Consider the following 21,706-nt stretch of genomic DNA (forward strand, 5'->3'; position numbering starts at 1 on the left):
AGACGTGTCTCATTCAACCAATACAGGAAGACATTTCCGCATTGATATTGAGTGAATGAGTGTCGTTACCAGGAAACATAAAAAAAAATACTGATTTTTCATAAACATTTTGTTTCATCATCATTATTATTATTATTATTATTATTATTATTATTATTATTATTATTATTATTATTATTATCCAAAAAACTAAGAGGTATGACCGAATCATCTGTATTATACCTATTATTCGGCTCTGGTTTTGAGTCAAGGGGTCACAAGACCTGGAACTATTGAAAATAATACAGATTTTTTATAAAAAAAATATATTGACATTTTAAATAACATTATTAACAATAAGAGGATTGCCTGAATCATGTAGATCATTTGTACAATTCAGCACTGGTTTGGAGTCTGTGGGACACATGACCTGGAATCTTTTAGAGAAATGCAATCGTTTTCAAATCAAACAACATAATAGGTGTTTCATATTAAGCCAATAAAATGCTTATTACTTATTAACTATTTTTTTTAACCATGGGCTGGGTGAGTGATTTATTTATTCATGTGTTTATGTGTTTTAGTTGACCTGATCTTGACGCTGGAGGGCAGCACTCACGTTTCACAGCGTGCCGGAACTGCATTCAAAGGAGCAGAAATGATAACCTGGCTTTTATTTTGACATCGCCACCGGATGTTCTGGTTCTTCTTCGCGTGTTGTAGCTGTCACATCGGTGGAGCGCAGAGCGGCGAGTCGAGCTGAGTTCAGCCGAGCGGATCCCGACAGAGACGATGAGCGCATGAAAAACTGTCAGCACGTCGAAGAAATATCCACCTCAACCATGTCTGCTGCTGTTATCACCGGCCTCCTCCTCTTGTGCCTCCACACCAGCGCCGGTAAGTTCTTTTTGCTAGCTAAGTTAGCATGCTAACGTTCGACGGTTTGTTTTTGGAACGGGTTTGACGGTGCTCGTGTTAGCAAGCTGCTTCATACCCGTCGTTTACTGTTTTCTCTACCAGTGTGCTGAAGACTTCCGTCTTTATTAGAAAACAATGTCTGATGTAAATTTTTCTCATATTACCCGGTTATCTGTCTGACGAAATCTAGCGTCAGACGCGTTATCACTGCTAGCTAACTGTTAGCCGCACAGCCAAATACAGTGTTACTGCTTCACGCTGCCTCGCTGCAGGTGAGGACTGTAAAAACCCCCTTTTGTGTTTGGACTGGCTGTTTACCTCTTAGGAGGAAGGAAAGCAACAGACCGTCTAGATTATTTAAGAAGAACAGCAGTGTAAAAATGCTCAACTACACTGCATTAAGAGAAAGTATTTATTATCAGTGTGCAAGAAAATGTGTCAACCAATCTGATGATGTTGGATTAATATTATTACTGCTGCATTAATGTGTAGAATGAATTTTACTGCTTTAGATGTTGAGCAGATTTTATTTTGCTGTTGGCTGTTTTAGTCCACAGTTACATATCATATACTGTCAGCAAATGTGTGGTTGCTGAATTTCCTGTGACAATCATGTGTCTGTACAAAGTCAGAAAAACAGCCTCTTCTCAGCTTTGTGTCGATGCACTTTCCAGGTTATCCAAGAGGGTTTTTATAGAGTTTATTTTGCTCAAGGAGGAGTGTTTGCTCAATAAATAAACCAACATCAACCCATCTAGAGATAGAAGGTTGGATATTAAGCTGTCAGACAAATTAAGTTGATTGGAAGGACAATATTTGCCCTTGAGGTGGAGAGCAGTTATTGAATTACATTGAAATACTCAGCCACCATAAATTGGTATTGAAGTAGGCAAATTCAGTCTTGTGTATTATATTTCCCATCTGAAGGAAGCACACCTTGTTCTGCTTTTATTGTGGTTTTCTCAAAGGCACTGAACAAGTTGCCGCTGGCAACAAGCCTGACGTGCGTTCAGCTCTATCCGATGTCCTCAGAGAAGGAGAAAGTACCGATCCGTGCAATTAGACTCCCAGCCTGCGCTCTCTATCCAATCCGATGTTTAAACTGAAACTGAAGTTGAAAATGGAATAGTGAAGGCAAAATAAGGAGTAAAGGCTTGTTTATATACTCAAACAAAGCAGTTTCTGTGGTTTGCATGAAAGTACCCAGAAGTTGCAGTAATCTTGATGATCTTAAATGTGAGGATTTCCTGCTTGTCTTCTTGTCATCTGTGACAGTAAATGACGAGTCGTTACTGTCACTTGGGGCTCTGAAAAATAGTGGTGAGCATTTTCAACATCGACATTGAAGTGTGAGCCTGTGCAATAGTCACATCGCAGCGTGTTCATTGTCAGACAGATTTAACACAATCACATCCTGCTACATCTTTTTTGCTGCTTTGTACAAAAGCAAAGTCTACAGGACACGTCTGTCTGATATTACACAGTGTATTCCAGTATAAAGGTTCTTAGATACCATGAGAGTTTGTTGATTGAGCACCCACATCGTTATAGAATCATAAATTCATATACTGCATCGCAGTATCGGTCAAAATACTCACAATATGATATTTTTTCTACCACATTGTGCTGGCCTCATTGGCAGATTGATTAATGACGAAAACGTTTGGTTGCAGCCCTCAACAACTGTTCCCCGTCATGTGTCTGTCCATCCATCTGTGAGTTTGTCTCACACCAAACAACCGTTTATCAAAAAACCTTTGTGAGTTCACACATATAAGCACCTGAAATATGCAGAAGGAATCACAATACAGGAGGTAATACATGTGTTTATTTGCATCTTGAGTGCAGAAAAAAAAACACCAGGGGTTATTATTGATGCCAGTTATCGGTCCATCTGAGAAATGATGATGTGGTTATGTCTGGATACAGGTTGACGCATGCAACTAACACTTATTTTCATTTTGATGTCAGAAAATGATGAAAAATATCTTCGTAAAATGGGGTTGTTTTTCTAATCCAGAGATACTCAGTTTAACCAGAAAAACGTCACATTTATAAAAGATTTTAAAAAGGTGAATTTTGACATTTTCTTCTCTCAAGCACCGCTGCACTTCCAGTGTGCAAATAGACATCGAGGTGTGAATGAGGTGGAAATGTCAGAATAAGAACATAGTCCCTTCTCTAATAACACACCAAGATATGTTTTGGGCGATTGTCCAGCTGCTCTTCTATCTGACATGTCTGTTCTTCCAGGAACGCCCTTTTCTGTTGAATATCTGCTCCCACCAGCCGTGTGGTCAGCTAATATTAGCGTCAGCTTTAGCCTTGGAGTTTGTTCCTCATTTCGACAGATCAACACATGACACCGGGTCATTGCATCTTCTATGGAAATGAGGGGGAAGTTTGTTTGCTCAAATCCTTTCCCAGTTAAGGCAAATACACAAGGCTGCTCAGTCCACGGTAGAGTGAAAGCCAGTAAACTAAGACGTGAGTTTGATTTGGTAAAAGCTCTCCTGGCTGACGAATTTCTTTAGTTTGGAAATAAAAATTTCTGCATCTTGTTCCACTTCCTCTCTTTAGTACACTGCAATACAGTCATGACTAACTCGAGACTGTCTTCTCCTTCATTTTTTTTTTTAAGTATGGAGATATCCTCCTCTTGACCTTGGAGTTAAAAAGCAGTGGGAGTGATATAATCTGTGTTTGTGTGTTTTGAAGAGGGATCTGTTGGGAGTTGGCTCTTATCTCTTCCTGAGCTGATGTAGAAATGGACAGTATTGAAGAGGCTGCGTGCAGACAGACGACTGTTCTGCTGTATACTGTTTGGAGGTTGCGTGCCTTCTGTGTTGGTTTGTCTCTTGGTTTGTCAGCTGTATTACAAAAAAGTTACTGAACAGGTTTCTATGAAACTTGGATGGAGGACGGGTCTCATCCCCAAATAGACCCCATTAACTTTTGATGTGGATCCAGATTAAAGGATGGATCCTGCAATTTTTTTCCCGACATTTGCATTAAGTTCTCGGGGAATAATGCATGTATGTTGATGCAAAAAATCTGGTGTACTCTGGTGTCTGATATCTATAAGTGAGTACACTTCAGTGTGTTTGGAGGGGACTGTTGGGGCCTCGGTGGAGGTATGAGCTTTATGACAGGGTTTCTGCAGGGATTTAAAAAGTCTTAAATTTGACAATCTCAGTTTTAGGCCTTGAAAAGTCTGAAATACGTCTGTATTTTGCTTTACTTTCTGAAGTAACCAGGAACGTGAGTGGCATTTTGCCAACAGCCTGGTTGGAATTTATCACCGCACACTTCGCCAGTTCTGGAAAGACTTTGACTACGGAACCTGCTACAAATATGGGGAAGTGTAAATTTAACAAGTGTTGGCTTGAACAACCAGAACACAGTTAGTTAAAAGCCGTACCTCATAATGAATTTGAAGCGCAGTGCACGCTCTGCCAGAGGACCCTCAACTTGGGCACACTTGGTGTGAAAGCACTGGTGTCACAAACAAAATCGGAAAAACAACAGTTAGCTTCTAAAAGTCTCCAGCGAAGTCACACTATCACTATAACTTTTGTACGCCTTTGTCACCAGTTCCCAGTCCAAGTTCATCCAGTTCTGCTCGACCTGAACTCGGCGCTGCCTCGCAGTCAAGTGACACTCAAACCATCTTTGGCTCAACTCCGATGTTGAAAGCGGAGGTGCTTTGGATTTTAACACTGTTGCTAAACATTTTTGCAACAGATTTGGATGTAAAAATTTGGTTATTTTTGAAAGTAATTCTGGGACCGCACTTTTCCTTACTTTTTCATACTTCGTGTAGGTCTTAAATTTATTTCAAAATGGTTTAAAAAAGGTCTTAAAGAGTCTTGAGTCTGACTTGTTCAAACCTGCAGAAAGCCTGTATGAGAGTAAGACCAGTTTGGAGAGTCTTTTAGAGTTAGTTGGCCATGACAGTGTTTCAGTCCTGTGCAGGAGTTTCTGAAGGCTTGAGTAAGTTTTATTGGTGTGACAGAGGAAATAATCCATGACGAGTGGAAACAAGTCCCAAGCATCTCGATGTCTTAATGCTGGGAACAAACTAGACTCAATCATCTGTCAGGCAGCCAAGAATTATGGCTGTCAAATTACTTTAATGTTCCACTTTCATGAGTGGATGAGGCCTATCCTACTTTTGAGTCAATAATATATCTGGGAAAACTTCCCATTAACACCAGGCATGTCCACACTATTTCCCAAAGGGCCGGTGTGGCTGCAGATTTTCTTTTCAACCAAGCACCAGCACACCAGACCTGACTCATTTAATCAACTGATCTCAGTCTTCAGAAAGATGATTGGTCATACTGTGTGCTCTTGACTGGTTGGAACATAAACCTCCAGCCACACCGGCCCTTTGTGGAATAGTTTGGACATGCCTGCCTTACACCTTCAGTGTGAAAGTGTAGCTTCAAATTCAAGTGTTGGAAAAGAGGAACTTGTCTACTCATCAGTGTTTATATGTGAGTAAACTGTTTATAATGCTCGACTCTAAAGATATTTACCAAAATAAATATCATGAAATTGAGCAGTTAAAAGTCACATGCAGCTCCTGATTTATCCTAATCTGAGTCACAGTTTCACTTTCAGTTTGACTGACTCCATGTTTCTCTGTTTGACTCATCAATGCCGTTTCTCTGTGGTGAGCCACACCTTCATACCCTGAGGTGCACTGGCACTCGGTGCTGGTATCTATATCTGCAGGTACACCGGAGACTTTTTATATAGGAGGAGTTTATAAGAACTGTTTGTTACCCGCAGTTGAGGGCAGGTCCACGTTTTTTAGTAAGGTTCCTTCCTCAGTATTTACCAGAACTCGCTGTGAATTTTGCCCCTGTTTTGTAGTAATTATTAGTCACAACCATTACAGGGAAATTATCTGTATGTTGGTGACGTGTCTTTCTGTTTATATGAATTTTAAGCCGGTTTTTCAAGATTTGAAAAGGTTAAAAATAAACTGTAGGTGGTGGAACGTTAAGTCAGCAATTCCAAAGAGAAGTCATTTGCATTCTGACATAAACAAAGTAAATAAGACAAAAATAAACCTTGGTTAGTTGGTTTGTATATGTTGTATTGTTGGTTGGTTCATTTGTTTTCTGATTTGTTTGTTGGTCTGTCGGTCTATAGGTTGGTTGGTTGGTCTGACCACGTTTTATGTTTGATGTAAAATCAGAATAGGTCACATTAGGAGGTGAAAGAACAGATTCTTTCAACATCAGGCCCGACAAAACCCATAATGAGGCTACAAACTGCCTAAAACATAGTCATCAGTACTTTTTAAATTAAAACTTAATGTATTTTTAATTAGAAATAAGTTTCTCATACCAGTATTAAGTTTTTTTTAAAAATATATTTCATAAGCAAGTATTTTTATCACAATCTGTCTGCAATTAAGGTGTTTCCGAAGGCGAGCTCTTGTAGTAAAAATGAGGCTTGTGCGGCCAAATCCACAACGATCGAGTTTTATAAACTGAACCATGTTGACACGAAGCTCCATAAATCTGACAAGAAGGTTGGCATGTTTCCGCCTTTGTGTGCACACACGGTTAAGTAAAGTATCAACAGAGTTTTCCCGTCTGTCCACAAAGGCCTCAACAATTCAGACTGGGCTGTGATGTCATTGAGTCATACATGGACAGCTCGGGTTAAATTCTGCGTTGTGTCTTTGGACGGTTTGAGTCATGAAACCATCAGCGTTCTGTTTAAATGTCTCTGTGGCTGTGAAAGTTGTATGAAATGGACAGAAAGAAAGAGTTGCGCAAGTAAAGGATTGAGAAGAACTGAGTCAGGGAGGAAGTCCCAGCCAGAGTCCGCAGGAGGCCGAACGAGCTGAGACACACACACATGGAAGCCCACACAGGAAGTGTCGAACCGAACCCGGTCCGCCCAAAACTGCCAGAGTTTTTCCTTCAAATGTTTCCTGTGTTTGTTCACTGGGTGCTTTTTTCAGTCACATCGAAACATCTTTCATCTGTTTTTGCACGGTTTCCCCCTTTTTTGAATCCACAGGTGTTACAGCAGTAATGTTCGATGTTCTGTTTGTCTCCAGAGAGACTAAATTAGCTCACTGATTTTTTTTCCCCTATCTGTGATTCGTTCCTCTTTCTTGAGGTCACATCGTTGTGTGTTTGACTCTCGTTATGGTTGTTCTCGGCTGGTGAAATATCACACAAGGCAGAAAAGAACACACTCTCCTCTGTTTGTTCTCCTTTTGGTTTCCTTACTGACCTCATTAATCTGAATCACATTGATCATTTATTCTTTCTGTGTCTGTCTTCTGGGTTTTGGCTGCGCTCACTAGACTGTGAGCATCAAAGGTTCCTGATCGTGACATTTTAATGAATGTTTCCAAACAAACATGAATCCAGAAACGTGAAGATGCTCGTGAATATTTCATTTACTTTTGTTGACAAAGAAGCAGTTCAAACACAACAGTTATAGTTTTGAGATAGTTTGAAACAACATAAAAAGTCTTGTAAGTCTAAAATAAGTTAACTTTTATATTCAGTCTATAAACATTTAATGATTGATTTGTAACACTATAAATGTTTTTATTACATAACGTCTCCCATGGAGGCTGCTGCATCAACACATAATAATATAATAAAACACAGTTGTAATAATATAAAGTAGGTTATAAAAACTGTATGTTGGTATAATTAACACTAACACTATAAATGATATCTGCCTACAGCTACTTTATAGTGTAATAAACATGAGTTACATGCATGTAAATGTTAAAGATTAGAGATGTTCTGCTGTTTCTCTCGTCTCAGCAGGTTTGTCGTTAGTCTCTTCCAGTGTTTTCTGATCTGTCACTTCTTGTTATGAAGTTTCACGTGGACATAAATGCTGTCTCTGTATTAAAAGTTGATTTTTCAAAACGCATCAGTTCTAAAATTTGACGTGGTTTCAGTACTTGTTTTTCTGCAGTATTCAGAGTTTACTGCCGCCAACAAAAGAGAAGTTGTACCTCTGTGATGTTTTAGCCTTTTATCTTTTACTAAAGTGATTTTCATGCCCTCGATGTTTTCTGTCAATTTATACAATACTGACATTTTTTAAGGTAAAGACAATAAAATTTCAGAATTGTGACGACACTAGTTTGCATGTTGTCATCCTACTTTTGAAATACAAACTTGTTGAAGAATTTGTCTGGTTATATGTTTGAATAACTTTTTCCTTTATTGTTGTGTGCTGTAAATATCTTCTTCCTCTGAGCCGCTGAGCTCCATTGTCTCACGTTTGTTCTGGATCCCACGGACTCTATTCTGCTACCAGAAAAACCTCTAGAGACCACCAGATTTGGATTAACAGTCCCCTGAAACACACTACTAATATTTGAGTAACATTTGCTGAAACCTTCAGGTTTTTTAAATTGTTTAGCCTTTGGTAAAAGGAAACTGTGTGTTTTAAGAGAGTTTTTTGGGGGTACTTGTCGTCAGAAAGAGTCAGTGAGCATGTCAGAGTTAACATGTTGGTTGTTGGTAGGGCTGCACGATTCTGGAAAAAATGTGAATCACGATTTTTTTGCTTAGAATTGAGATCACGATTCTCTGGCACGATTTTTTTCACAAAATGTTTATTGCACTGATGAACTTGAACAAAACAAAAAAAAAAACATTGTAGTATGGCAGAGGCATACTACTATGCCTCTGCCAAAGCAATGTTTTTTTTGTTTTGTTAGTTCTATCATTGGATGATAAATGATTTTTACAAAAGTAAAAAAAATTAGTCTCCAAGATGAGAGGGCATCCTGTAATACCTCATGTTGTACAGTGTTTATTGGGGCCGTAGCTTTGGCTAGGTGATATGTGATAGCTGCTGTGATCGGCTTTCTAAAACGGAGGCATAATATTCTTCCTTTTCCAAAAGCCGCCTCAGAGGTGACGTGACGTGAAGCCCGAAGTTGGGCTGCAAACAGTTGACAACAAATTTGTCTTCAAAATAAGAGCTTTACATTGCACCCCATTGGAGTTTAGAACTGGGTTCTTAGCGGGGGGCTTTTAATTTGAAAGTAGCGACCGTTCCTAGTTTGTCGCTACAACAACAAGCTAGCAGTCGAGGCGGAAATAAGTGTACCGTCCGAGGCAGCAAATCGGCGGACCAAAACAGACCCCCAATTTGCCGCCCTCTGTCTAAAACCGCGGACCTAGCCGTCAATAGGACGGGCAGATTGGCGGCTTGCTGCCTTGTCTAAAAACAGCTTCTCACACTCCTTCCAAACACTCAACTGCAGGTGGGCTTCCGCCACTGAATCACGTGTTGTAAAGACGCTTTACCACAGGTTGAGGGAGGAGGCAGCGGCCGTGCTGCGTTTGGGGGCGCGTCAAAAAATCCGGGAGGAAATTAGGAGCATTTGTTTGTGATTCGGCTCGAGATATAAAATGCTTCAGAATCGCTGTGTGTACAAATGAGATCACGTGTATGTGTGAATCGAGATCGCGATTTTTTAACGATTTTTTGTGCAGCCCTAGTTGTTGGTTAATCCTTAAAGGAAGATTTTACTTCTTTCTTTCTTTTTTATGTCTCATCAAACTGACCTTAGCTTTACTTTGTTTATATGTGGTGGACCCTGCCACCTGTTTAGCTTCAAACAGTGTTACCTCTGAGAAGAGGGAGGTTTATCACTTATGGACAATATACATATTTGTGAGTTTCTAAATATTAAGATTTTGAGTTTGAGTGTCTTTCTTCCATAAATAGACTTTTCAAAAGTTAAACTTTAAATATTTGGCATTAAACAGCTGCTGTTAAATATTTAGTAGCAGGAAGTGTTGACATAGAGACGACCTTCTCTTTAATTTAGTCCAACCCAAATACAACAGATGGCTTCTCAAATGTCAGAATATTGAGCTTTTCTTTGTCATAGGATAACACATTGAGTTTAAATGCGATTAAATGTTGTTGTGAAATGTGTCGTCATGTGGTTTTCCTCTGATTGTGTTTCAGCTGGAGCAGAGGTGGCTGCACCACACAACTTGGCCATGGTGACCGTAAACACCAACTACGTCCTGACCTGGGGCTGGGACCAGAGCGCTGCAGAGGGTCACAGCGTCACCTTCACCACACAATACGTCGCGTGAGTGTCACTCACACATACGAACATGATACACGAGGGAAAACGGCAAGTTAAATGAAACGAGTTTTAATCTGTAAAGCTCCTCTAACTTCACTTTGGATCAACATTGAGGTTATTGATGAGTTGCCTGGTTTAACTTCATGCAGCATGAGTGATGTGGCTCAGAGGAGGTCAGTCGTTCTCCACCGCTTCAGTCCAGAGTGGAAAAAAGTAATGAAATCACATTCAGACATTCATTTTTCCCTCCAGAGCAATAGATACTTTTCGCAGCAGACATTTTGGCAGGAAAAGAGTGGAATTTAGAAGAATAACGATGAACTGGCTCCAGGGCTCTGGTGTTGTGCATACTCACTCACTGACCAGGTGAACTGGCTTGTCCTGGTCCAAAGTCCCCCCTGTACCAGCGACATAAACCTCAACACTTCCCCGTTGCTCCAGGCTCCCAGTCCAGACCAAAGATGTTAAAACCTGGACACATCGCCGGAGGAGGAGCCCGGTTCAGTCCTATGAAAGCAGCTTAGTGGCACATGAAGCTTAAAAAAAAGGCTTGACTTCCTGTGTGTCTCTACTGACAACGCTCTTTGTCCAGCTCACATTAAGTTCACTATGACTGCTAAAGATCTCAACTTCTTTCTTTTGTCTTTTTAAAGACCATCACAGCCTCACAGAGACAGATGTGCTGCTGTAAACTCGTCAGTTCGGTTCAGTCTGCACTGAGAGCTGCAGCTGTCCTCCACAAGAACTCTGATGACAGTTGTTCCGAGAGAATATGTAATTCAACTCTTTACTGGAATCTAGGAGATAATAGTTGACTTGTCGCCCGCAGTTCCTCATACTTGGTACTGGGAAACTGCAGCGTGGCCAGAGTTTTATTCTGATTACCAAACATGTGACATCTTCCTCTTGTGCAACATTTCAGACTGAAGAAGTTCCAGAAATTGTACAAATGCAGCTTTAAAACATCCCAGGTTAACAGTTCTGTGTATGTGGAATGGTTAAATATCACAGCCCTGTTTTCTCTGGTCATGTAGCATCAATTTCAAATCATATTTAAGTGTTTATATTGCATAGCGTTATCTTTCCAGCATTGAAATTCTACTGTAAGCACCGTGTTTACCAGCAAACTCCCCTCATGTGGCTCAAATGTTGACTGTAGATTTGAATCTGAAAAAAAAGCCTATGAAAGAATTTGACTTAAGTAAAATGTGACCCAGTATCTGAGAATGACCAGGTTATAGATTACAAACACACCAAGGTTTCTGTTGTGGCTCTGTTACGATTATTTCATTCTTCATTATGCATTTATTAACAGGTAACTGTGCTTTTCTGCAGCTGCCTTTATCTAAAACGTTCCCATCAGTATTTTTCATGTTCTTTCTTTCTCTCCCCTCCAGGAAGTACAAGCTGAGGTCCACAAAGAAGAAGGTGACCTGGTCCATGGCGTGTGAAGAGAAGCCAGACAGGTCATGTGACCTCACAGAGTTCGACCTGCACTACCTGGGCATCTACGTGCTTCGTGTACGAGCCAACCTGAACGGGAATCACTCGGACTGGGTGCAGAAGGAATTCTGCCCTGATAAAGAAGGTGAGCTGGAGAGAGAGAGAGGGGGGAGGATGAGATGAAGACGGGTGGCGCTGATGGCGGCGTCTGTTTCACCACAAACCATCAAGACAGAGTGACGGAAGAGAGCTGAACAACAGAGCAAACAACCACAAAGTGAAGCAGACGGAGCTGTGAGAAAAACAACACCGGGATTATGATGACCTTTGCGTGTGTTCTGAGTTGTGCAGTTCTGAACTGTCAAAACCACAGAGTCGAGTTTCACGATCAAGGAAATGTAGAAGTAAACAGTCAGAAGGTGTGGTGATTCTTAGATAAACGATCAGCTGCTCACATCACATGATTGAGATCTCTGAGATAACTTGTTTACCGTCTTTAATCTCTACAAAACTCAGGAAATAATTGAGTGCAACCTGTGTCCAATCAGAGGCTGTATGATGATGATGATATTGTGAAACTACTTTATTTAATTATAAATTGATATAAGATTGTTGCTACTGAAGCTTCAAATAAAGGGGGAGAAGGAAATGACCCTGAATCTCTCTTTTGTTGGATCTAATATCTTCTCTAATATTTCCCACCAGCTGCTTTGGGTCCTCCGAGGAAAGTGACTCTTGCTCTTGCTGGATACGACCTGGACGTCAACATCTCCGACCCTTTGACCAGAAACAACAGCTCCATGAGGGAAGAAGTGGAGAAACTGTACTACCACATCGTCTACTGGGACAGCTCTACAGACCCACAGGTAGAGCTGTCATCCCTGCTGTTTTGTTAAGTGATACCTTCTCTACAGATACTTCTTTAAAAACAGCAGGACAGATTGTCACAGTTTACAGAAAATGACACAGTTTCTCCTCTTCACACTTCCCACTTTGTCTTCAGTCCTTGAAACCACCTGGCGACATCTCTGAGCGTGCAGCAGCAGAGCACCTGGTGTCTGCCTCTGTTGCGCATGTTGTTGGTTTAGTGGTTTTGATCTGTGCCCTAAACTCTGAGCAGAGCAGTTTCCTGTCTGTGCAACAAGGTGCCGAATCACACGCGAGAAATCGGCATGATTTCCTGCCAGGTGCTTGACTATAAAAGTGCAGCAACATCTCTAAACTGGTTTGACGAGGGCCACAGAGCTGACGCACAGCTGACGAGTGTGCGGGTGATTTAAAGATTGAAAACAAAAACAGTAATAATAATAACAAATAGCTTGGAGAATGAGTCACATTAGAATAATACTGAAAATATTCTAAAAGAAAAAAAGTCTCAGTGAAGGCTCATCTCCTCATTCTTGTTTTTGAAAAATGTATTTATTTATTTATAGAGCACCATTTAGACACAAGACAATCCTTTTCAGAGACGTACCAATGATTTCACAACTAGGGTGGCACTCAGTAGAGTGCATACCTCTGTGCCCAACAGTCGACTGTATTTAAACATGAAAAGGATTTAGATTCATTCAACACTCAATTATCATTTTCTCTGACGTACATTTAGCACGTATGAAACAGCAAAGCCTTCACATTTCAACATATCTGAGAGCCACTCCTGTTTGTTTGAAGGTCATTGCAGAGTGTAGCTCCACACAGGTATTTGAATGAGGAATCTCTTTACATGCTCTCGGTGTGTCTCACCTCTTCTGCAAAGTAGACATTTGACTCCAAGATACGACCTGAGCTGTTGTTAATGCACTTCAGTCAAACCAGACATTTGCCGCAGCTGACGACCATCAGTCATCGTATCGAGAGAGTGCTGATGATGTCAAACAGTGTCTGGTGCTGACTGTTGGCACGACCACAAATGATTGGACAAAGTTATAAAGTGGCTCTAATGGACATCTGAGTGGATATGACGTCCACTGAGTATTTAACAGACATCCATCACACATCCACCTTTTTAAATCTTCAGGCTTCAGATGCCCAGCTGGTGAGCAGCAGCGCTAACCTGGTGACGCTGCCCCACCTGAAGCCTTGGACTTTGTACTGTGTGATGGTCCAGACTCGCTCCGACTTCTACAACAAGAGCAGCAGCTTCACCTCCCCACAGTGCATGAAGACTGAAGGTAACACAGTGTACACGCCCGAAGTGGTCAAAGTGTCGGCCAGAGTCCGTACAGAGTTGTAAAGTGTTAACTATGATCATATTGTGTTGATGTGATCTTATTTTCAAATGTCTGCTGTTGACGTCATGGTTTTATTTTGAAAATATCTGCAACCTTCACCAATTCAAGAGTCCTGACGCTGAGATCAGAATATATAATATATGTGACATTCATGATCAAAGATCGAGACATCAGAGTCATAAATTCTGTCTCAGAGATGTGACACACGGGTGGCGGTTGAAGCTGTCAACTTTCCACGTGGTAAAACCAAAAACAAACGTTTGGTGGGTTCCGTGTTTTCCCTTCAGTCAGCAGACCGAGTGTGGGCGAGCAGCAGGCAGACACGTGCAGAGGCAGACATCACACATGGGGCGTAGCATGGCAGGAAAAGAGGCATGAAGCCAAAAGAAAAAAAACATTTCAGAGTGCAGTTATTCAGGTAGTGAGTGAACCTCATTAAGTTACTCGAGTTGTAAATATATGAAGCATCTGTGTAGAGAAGCCTTAAGTATCATCTCTGCGTCACTTCCACATCCAAACATTTCACAAAAACATTCAGATTTATTTATCTGTACTGATTTCTGCTGTGACCAGGTCGAGCACACAGGCCAGAAATCTTTGTCTATCACAAAGGAATATGTTGGTTACCATTTATTGGAAAAGGGGGTCTTAAAATGACACTAAAGAAATGAAAAGTAGGGTTTTTTGACTGTGATTCACTGAGATGAAGATAAAGAGTGGTGTGAAAATGGCTGCTTATTCATGACAATCAGTCTCAAGTCTTCCTCTGCTGCTTCTTGTAAAATGAAGAGTAAGTTGCAGCTTTTTGGCCAAGAGACATCAACTGACCTCTCAAAGTGGCAGTGTGAGATGTGTTTACCTGTGTGAGATGTGTTTACCTGTGTGAGATGTGTTTACCTGTGTGAGATGTGTTTACCTGTGTGAGATGTGTTTACCTGTGTGAGATGTGTTTACCTGTGTGAGATGTGTTTACGTGTGTGAGATGTGTTTACCTGTGAGATGTGTTTACCTGTGTGAGATGTGTTTACCTGTGTGAGATGTGTTTACGTGTGTGAGATGTGTTTACCTGTGAGATGTGTTTACCTGTGTGAGATGTGTTTACCTGTGTGAGATGTGTTTACCTGTGTGAGATGTGTTTACGTGTGTGAGATGTGTTTACCTGTGTGAGATGTGTTTACCTGTGTGAGATGTGTTTACCTGTGTGAGATGTGTTTACGTGTGTGAGATGTGTTTACCTGTGTGAGATGTGTTTACCTGTGTGAGATGTGTTTACCTGTGTGAGATGTGTTTACCTGTGTGAGATGTGTTTACCTGTGTGAGATGTGTTACGTGTGTGAAGATGTTGTTTCCTTGTGAGATGTGTTTACCTGTGTGAGATGTGTTTACCGTGTGTGAGATGTGTTTACCTGTGGTGAGAATGTAGTTTACGTGTGTGAGATGTGTTTACCTGTGTGAGATGTGTTTACCTGTGTGAGATGTGTTTTACCTTGTGAGATGTTGTTTACCTGTGTGAGATGTGTTTACCTTGTGAGATGTGTTTACCGTGTGTGAGATGGTGTTACCTGTGTGAGATGTGTTTACCTGTGAGATGTTTTACCGTGTGTGAGATGTGTTTACCTGTGTGAGATGTGTTTTACCTGTGTGAGATTATGTGTTTACCTGTGTGAGATGTGTTTACCGTGTGTGAGATGTGTTTACCTGTTGTGAGAATGTGTTTACCTGTGTGAGATGTGTTTACCTGTGTGAATGTGTTTACCTGTGTGAGATGTGTTTACCCTGTGTGAGATGTGTTTACCGTGTGTGAGATGTGTTTACCTGTGAGATGTTGTTTACCTGTGTGAGATGTGTTTACCTGTGTGAGATGGTTTACCTGTGTGGATTGTGTTTTACCTGTGTGAGATGTGTTTACTGTGTTGAGATGTGGTTTACCTGTGGAGATGTGTGTTACCTGTGTGAGATGTGTTTACCTGTGTGAGATGTGTTACCTGTGTGAGATTGTTTACCTGTGTGAGATGTGTTTACGTGTGTGAGATGTGTTACCTGTGTGAGATGTGTTTACCTGTGTGAGATGTGTTTCCCTGTGTGAGATGTGTTTCCCTGTGTGAGATGTGTTTCCCTGTGTGAGATGTGTTTACCTGTGTGAGATGTGTTTCCCTGTGTGAGATGTGTTTACCTGTGAGATGTGTTTCCCTGTGTGAGATGTGTTTCCCTGTGTGAGATGTGTTTCCCTGTGTGAGATGTGTTTCCCTGTGTGAGATGTGTTTACCTGTGTGAGATGTGTTTCCCTGTGTGAGATGTGTTTACCTGTGTGAGATGTGTTTCCCTGTGTGAGATGTGTTTCCCTGTGTGAGATGTGTTTACCTGTGTGAGATGTGTTTCCCTGTGTGAGATGTGTTTCCCTGTGTGAGATGTGTTTACCTGTGTGAGATGTGTTTACCTGTGTGAGATGTGTTTACCTGTGTGAGATGTGTTTACCTGTGTGAGATGTGTTTACCTGTGTGAGATGTGTTTACCTGTGTGAGATGTGTTTACCTGTGTGAGATGTGTTTTACCTGTGTGAGATGTGTTTACCTGTGTGAGATGTGTTTACCTGTTGAGATGTGTTTTACCTGTGTGAGATGTGTTTACCTGTGTGAGATGTGTTTACGTGTGTGAGATGTGTTTACCTGTGTGAGATGTGTTACCTGTGTGAGATGTGTTTACGTGTGAGATGTGTTTACCTGTGTGAGATGTGTTTACCTGTGTGAGATGTGTTTACCTGTGTGAGATGTGTTTACCTGTGTGAGATGTGTTTACCTGTGTGAGATGTGTTTACCTGTGTGAGTGTGTTTACGTGTGTGAGATGTGTTTACCTGTGTGAGATGTGTTTACCTGTGAGATGTGTTTACCTGTGTGAGATGTGTTTACCTGTGTGAGATGTGTTTACCTGTGTGAGATGTGTTTACCTGTGTGAGATGTGTTTACCTGTGTGAGATGTGTTTTACCTGTGTGAGATGTGTTTACCTGTGTGAGATGTGTTTACCTGTGTGAGATGTGTTTACCTGTGTGAGATGTGTTTACCTGTGTGAGATGTGTTTACCTGGGTGAGATGTGTTTACCTGTGTGAGATGGTTTACCTGTGTGAGATGTGTTTACCTGTGTGAGATGTGTTTACCTGTGTGAGATGTGTTTACCGTGTGTGAGATGTGTTTACCTGTGTGAGATGTGTTTACCTGTGTGAGATGTGTTACCTGTGTGAGATGTGTTTACCTGTGTGAGATGTGTTTACCTGTGTGAGATGTGTTTACCTGTGTGAGATGTGTTTCCCTGTGTGAGATGTGTTTCCCTGTGTGAGATGTGTTTCCCTGTGTGAGATGTGTTTCCCTGTGTGAGATGTGTTTACCTGTGTGAGATGTGTTTACCTGTGTGAGATGTGTTTCCCTGTGTGAGATGTGTTTCCCTGTGTGAGATGTGTTTCCCTGTGTGAGATGTGTTTCCCTGTGTGAGATGTGTTTACCTGTGTGAGATGTGTTTCCCTGTGTGAGATGTGTTTACCTGTGTGAGATGTGTTTACCTGTGTGAGATGTGTTTCCCTGTGTGAGATGTGTTTACCTGTGTGAGATGTGTTTCCCTGTGTGAGATGTGTTTCCCTGTGTGAGATGTGTTTACCTGTGTGAGATGTGTTTACCTGTGTGAGATGTGTTTACCTGTGTGAGATGTGTTTACCTGTGTGAGATGTGTTTACCTGTGTGAGATGTGTTTACCTGTGTGAGATGTGTTTACCTGTGTGAGATGTGTTTACCTGTGTGAGTGTATGAAGAAGATGAATACAACTTGCAGATCTGATCTCACCTGTCTGTCTTTGTGTTCACACTCTAACAGGTGCGATACCGTGGTGGCAGATCTTTCTGTACTTCCTGGCCTCCCTGCTGGTCTGCTTCCTCTTGGTGCTGGTTGCTGTCTTCGGCTTCTACAGGACCTACAAGACCATCAAGTCCACTTTCTGCCCCACCAACCAGCTGCCTCCACTCTTCAAGACGGTACGAAGCCGCCGCACGCTTCAGATTCACAGTTCACCTTTGATCGTTGGCAGACAAATAACTCGGACTCTGTCCTCTTCCTCCAGTATATCTGTGACTCACCTGGCTCTGACATTCCTCGCCTCCTCACCCCGGACTCAGAGTCAGAGCTCCTGTGTGATAAGGTGATCATCTGTCCAGAACCGGTCCTGGAGATCCACAACCCTCCCCCTGAGGCCCTGCCGTCACCCACATCAGGCCTGGAGCCAGACAGCAGGTAGATTTATATTCCTTAGAGCATTTAATACGATCTTCTCTTATTTATCAGCGTAAATGACTAAAGGTTCTCTCTGCTTCATGTCTCTAGTGGCAGACACAGCCGTCAGGACAGCAGTGGCAGCGGAGACTCTGGCGTTTACTCCACAGGTGGCAGCTCCGGCCTGCGGCAGCCCAGCAGCACTCAGTCCTCCTCCGGGGCGGTCGAGAACTCCTGGCAGGGTGACTTGGAGCAGGTGAAGATGAAGGACATGGCTCCTGGGCTCAAGAGTCCACTTCTGATCACAGACGAGGGCATCGTAGACATGTGTGTCTGAAGGCTCGCACGCCGAAAGACGTTCGTTGGAGGAGCTTGAAGGGAGGATGATGTTCAGGAAGTTGCGGAAAATGTGCGGCGTGCCTTTTCTCCAGCTGTCACTGTGAAACGAGGAGAGGACGCACATCCTCATCGGACCTGAATTTGTTGCCAACCAGGAAGTACTGTCAGCGCTGATTAAAATATGTTGTTTATTTCTGTCCCCTCGTCTCAGACAGCCACTGTTTGAAGCCTGCAGTCACTCTAATGTGCCATCACTCTGTGGCTGAGAGGATTCAACTGTGTCGCAGTGTGTTGATGATGTTTTACTTTCATGTTGTTTATTGAGTTAACATAAGTAGCTTAAAGGTGCTAATTAGCTAACAGTAATTTAGTATTAGCAGACTAAGTCCAATAAAACGACCTCAGAGCGCTTGATTGACTCCAACAGTGGATATGACATGAAGGTACCAGAGCCCTCGAGTAGAGCGAGTCGCGTCATCTGTTTACTCCACTGGACCTGTATTATTTTAGTGATGGTCGTGGAGCCTCTTGTCCGGTAGATCAATCAATTGATAAATCATGTGCAAACTATGAACATCCCGACATCGTACTTCTCTCTCTCTGCGTTCACGCAGTTAAACTGCCCGCCTCAAACTACCTGGAAATATCTCAAGTCTCTGTGAATCACGTGTCAATCTGCAGTTTGAGCTTTCGCTGTCGTGACTCACTCTACTCGGCGGCTCCAGAACGCTCCAGCTGTCGGCCAAACCTCACCCACCTGCACACGGCGCTACGGTGGCTGAGGAGGACAATCGATCACAGCAGATCTAAAATAAATTTAAATGTTTTCAAAGTGCCGCTGCAAGAAGAGATAAGATTTCAGTCTGCGTTTGAAGCAACAAAATATGACTTCAACTGCAAATCACATATTTTACTAAATTAAATTATTAGAAAAAAATAAATGTAGGAATCTTATCATCTATTAAATTCCAGTATTTTAAAACCTGGCTGCAGTAAAATCCTTTAGGGCGAGAAAAAACTATTAACTGAGTCTAACCACCAAAAATATATTTATACATAAAAGTTGCCTGTTTGTAAAGTTTCCCCCAATATGCAGTAATAAACGTAAAAATGACTTTCTTCAAAGCTCTGCTGAGTGGAGTCTGGCAGATTAAAAGTAAACAAGAGAGCGTCTGATCTTAGTTGGTCGTAAATGAACCTGACACCGTCTGATCCTGCAGTCCTGCAGTCGATCCTCCTCCAGGAAGGTTTTATTCAGGAGAGTTCAGCAGCAGCTCAGGCAGTGCGGGTCACTGCCAGTTAAAGAATTAATACGTAGGAATTAAAACCACTAGATCTTTGTTATATATTCTGTTGAGTTGAAGAAAAAATCTACATTTTAATCCCAGAAGTTAAAAAGTAATCTCTGAGCTGTCCTCCCGTCAGTGAACGCTCCGGGTCAGAGCAGAATCCAGATGTTTGTTCTTCCTGAAGATCTGGATCTGCACCCGACGCGCCAAACGTCTTTTGTTACCTGCTAACGCAGTAATTTTTAGAATAGTTGTGCTGTTTAACATTTTGCTGAAACGTCTCTGAAAGACTTTAAACTTTTAACAGGGTAGTTTGACCTGAACAGGAACAATCCATCCCAGACGTGTTCAGGCGTCTCCACATCGGATCAGATCCAGTTTCATACTTGAACAGTCCCGAGTTCAAAACTTAAAAGAAGGAAGTGGTTAGGAATTTATTTCTGTTCTTCTAGTTCTTGTCTGCATTTTATCAGCAAGAACCGGATTTAATCCAACCTTTTGTTCACTATTTTTAAAGGAAAGTTTTGTGTGTGTCTCTGAAGCTTGTATTAATTTTAACGCGAGCACTTGGAAACATTTTCATTCCATTTATGATTCTTATAGAATCTTGGTGCCATATTGGTTAAATTTTGTTTTTCTATCAAAGATATTTTCCTTGTATTTCTTCATTTAAATGTACATATCGCGGAGGACGATTAGCGGCCGCTGTAAGAACATTTTTTTGAGTTCTGTCCGACTCTTGAATCCTCCCAGAACTTTAAGGAACAAAAGTCTGAATTCTGAGAACAGAAGTTGTGAAAAGAGAACTGAGAATAAAACATCAGAACGGATTTTTTTACGGTGGCTCTAAACGTCTTCCTGTGTTCATCTGTCATGTTTGTTTTTATGCTTTCGAAGGAGAAACTGGGTCGTCACAGCAGAACCTCTAAGTTTTACCTCACATGTTCATCATAATCCTTCAGTCTGTGACTTCACTTCAACAAAGACTGAGAGAAAATGTTCTGTTGTGAACAGAAGCAGCGAGGAGACGGAGACGGCCGCCTCGCTGTGGACTTGTATAGATTATGAAACAGTTGTTGTCACTTCCATCTACTTTATAACAACACATGCAAATTGCCCTTTTCTGAATCTGCCATGTGACGATGATGTTTGTGGATGTTTTGAGGCAGAAAGTGTAGAATATGATGGGAAAATGTCAAGAAGACAACCATGAGTTAACTTGCTGAGGTTTGATTCTTGCTGCAGAGCTTCTGTCTGCATCGCCTCAACATTCAGCATCTGTTGTAACGTCTGTGGAAAAAAACTGTATATAAACATATTGTGAAGCTGTGTACTGGTGAAGTGAGTGGAAGCAGTGATGTCAGTGTACGTCTCGACAACTCTCTCGTCTACTGCGCCCATCTTAATGGACAATCATCAAGATGAAATAAATCACTTCTTATACCAAACCCTGGCGTCAGAACGACTCATTTTACTCCTCATGTTACAGTTTCTGCTTCTAACAGTCAGTTTAACTCTGTTAATCTTTAACCCCAGCAGTGTTTACATGAATAAAAGTCTTTATTTGTGTAATAAATGTATCACTTCCTCCTGTTTGTGTGCGTGTGTGTATGTATATTTGCGTTAGTGTGGGGAAGTGAGAGCAGATCTGACATCACGAGGATGATGTGGAGACATCAGGTGTGAGTGGACTCTGTTCACCTGTGAAGGGATCACTCAGTCTCCCTCCTTCAGGACGCACCTGATCATCTCTCAGCCTCATCGTCTTCATCCTAAACGTCTCTCAGCCTCATCGTCTTCGTCCTAAACGTCTCTCAGCCTCATCGTCTTCGTCCTAAACGTCTCTCAGCCTCATCGTCTTCATCCTAAACGTCTCTCAGCCTCATCGTCTTCGTCCTAAACGTCTCTCAGCCTCATCGTCTTCGTCCTAAACGTCTCTCAGCCTCATCGTCTTCCTCCTGAACATTAGTTGGTGTTGGTTGATTTAAAGACGCCCACAAAGCTGAGATTAAAGTGTCTAGAAAAAGTCTTCACCCCCTTAATATTTTTCCTGTTTATGGCTTTTATAAACTGATTCATGGTCGATATTCAGAAAATATACGAAACTAAACTGACGGAGTGTGACAGAGGATTTTAAA

General features: G+C 41.7%; 1 protein-coding gene across 1 annotated transcript; it reads left to right on the forward strand.

Annotated features, from left to right (window-relative positions):
* The first annotated feature begins 667 nt into the window (after nt 1–667).
* On the forward strand, nt 668–21,016 carry LOC115588379 (interferon alpha/beta receptor 1b-like). The gene is made up of 8 exons (XM_030428979.1): nt 668–876; nt 9,886–10,015; nt 11,410–11,600; nt 12,161–12,321; nt 13,473–13,626; nt 17,548–17,705; nt 17,792–17,961; nt 18,052–21,016. The coding sequence occupies exons 1-8, from the start codon at nt 780–782 to the stop codon at nt 18,275–18,277; spliced, it is 1,287 nt and encodes a 428-aa protein (XP_030284839.1). The 5' UTR covers nt 668–779; the 3' UTR covers nt 18,278–21,016.
* The last annotated feature ends 690 nt before the right edge of the window (nt 21,017–21,706 follow it).

The sequence above is a fragment of the Sparus aurata genome, chromosome 9 (assembly GCF_900880675.1).
Source record: "Sparus aurata chromosome 9, fSpaAur1.1, whole genome shotgun sequence".
Classification (NCBI taxonomy): Eukaryota; Metazoa; Chordata; class Actinopteri; order Spariformes; family Sparidae; genus Sparus; species Sparus aurata.

Bases quoted from the DNA above. Each gene is read 5' to 3' on its own strand.
- LOC115588379 (XM_030428979.1), top strand. From the start codon at position 780: ATGAAAAACTGTCAGCACGTCGAAGAAATATCCACCTCAACCATGTCT. The intron at 12,322-13,472 runs GTAGAGCTGTCA...TTAAATCTTCAG, and splicing joins ACAGCTCTACAGACCCACAG to GCTTCAGATGCCCAGCTGGT. The intron at 17,962-18,051 runs GTAGATTTATAT...TCATGTCTCTAG, and splicing joins GGCCTGGAGCCAGACAGCAG to TGGCAGACACAGCCGTCAGG.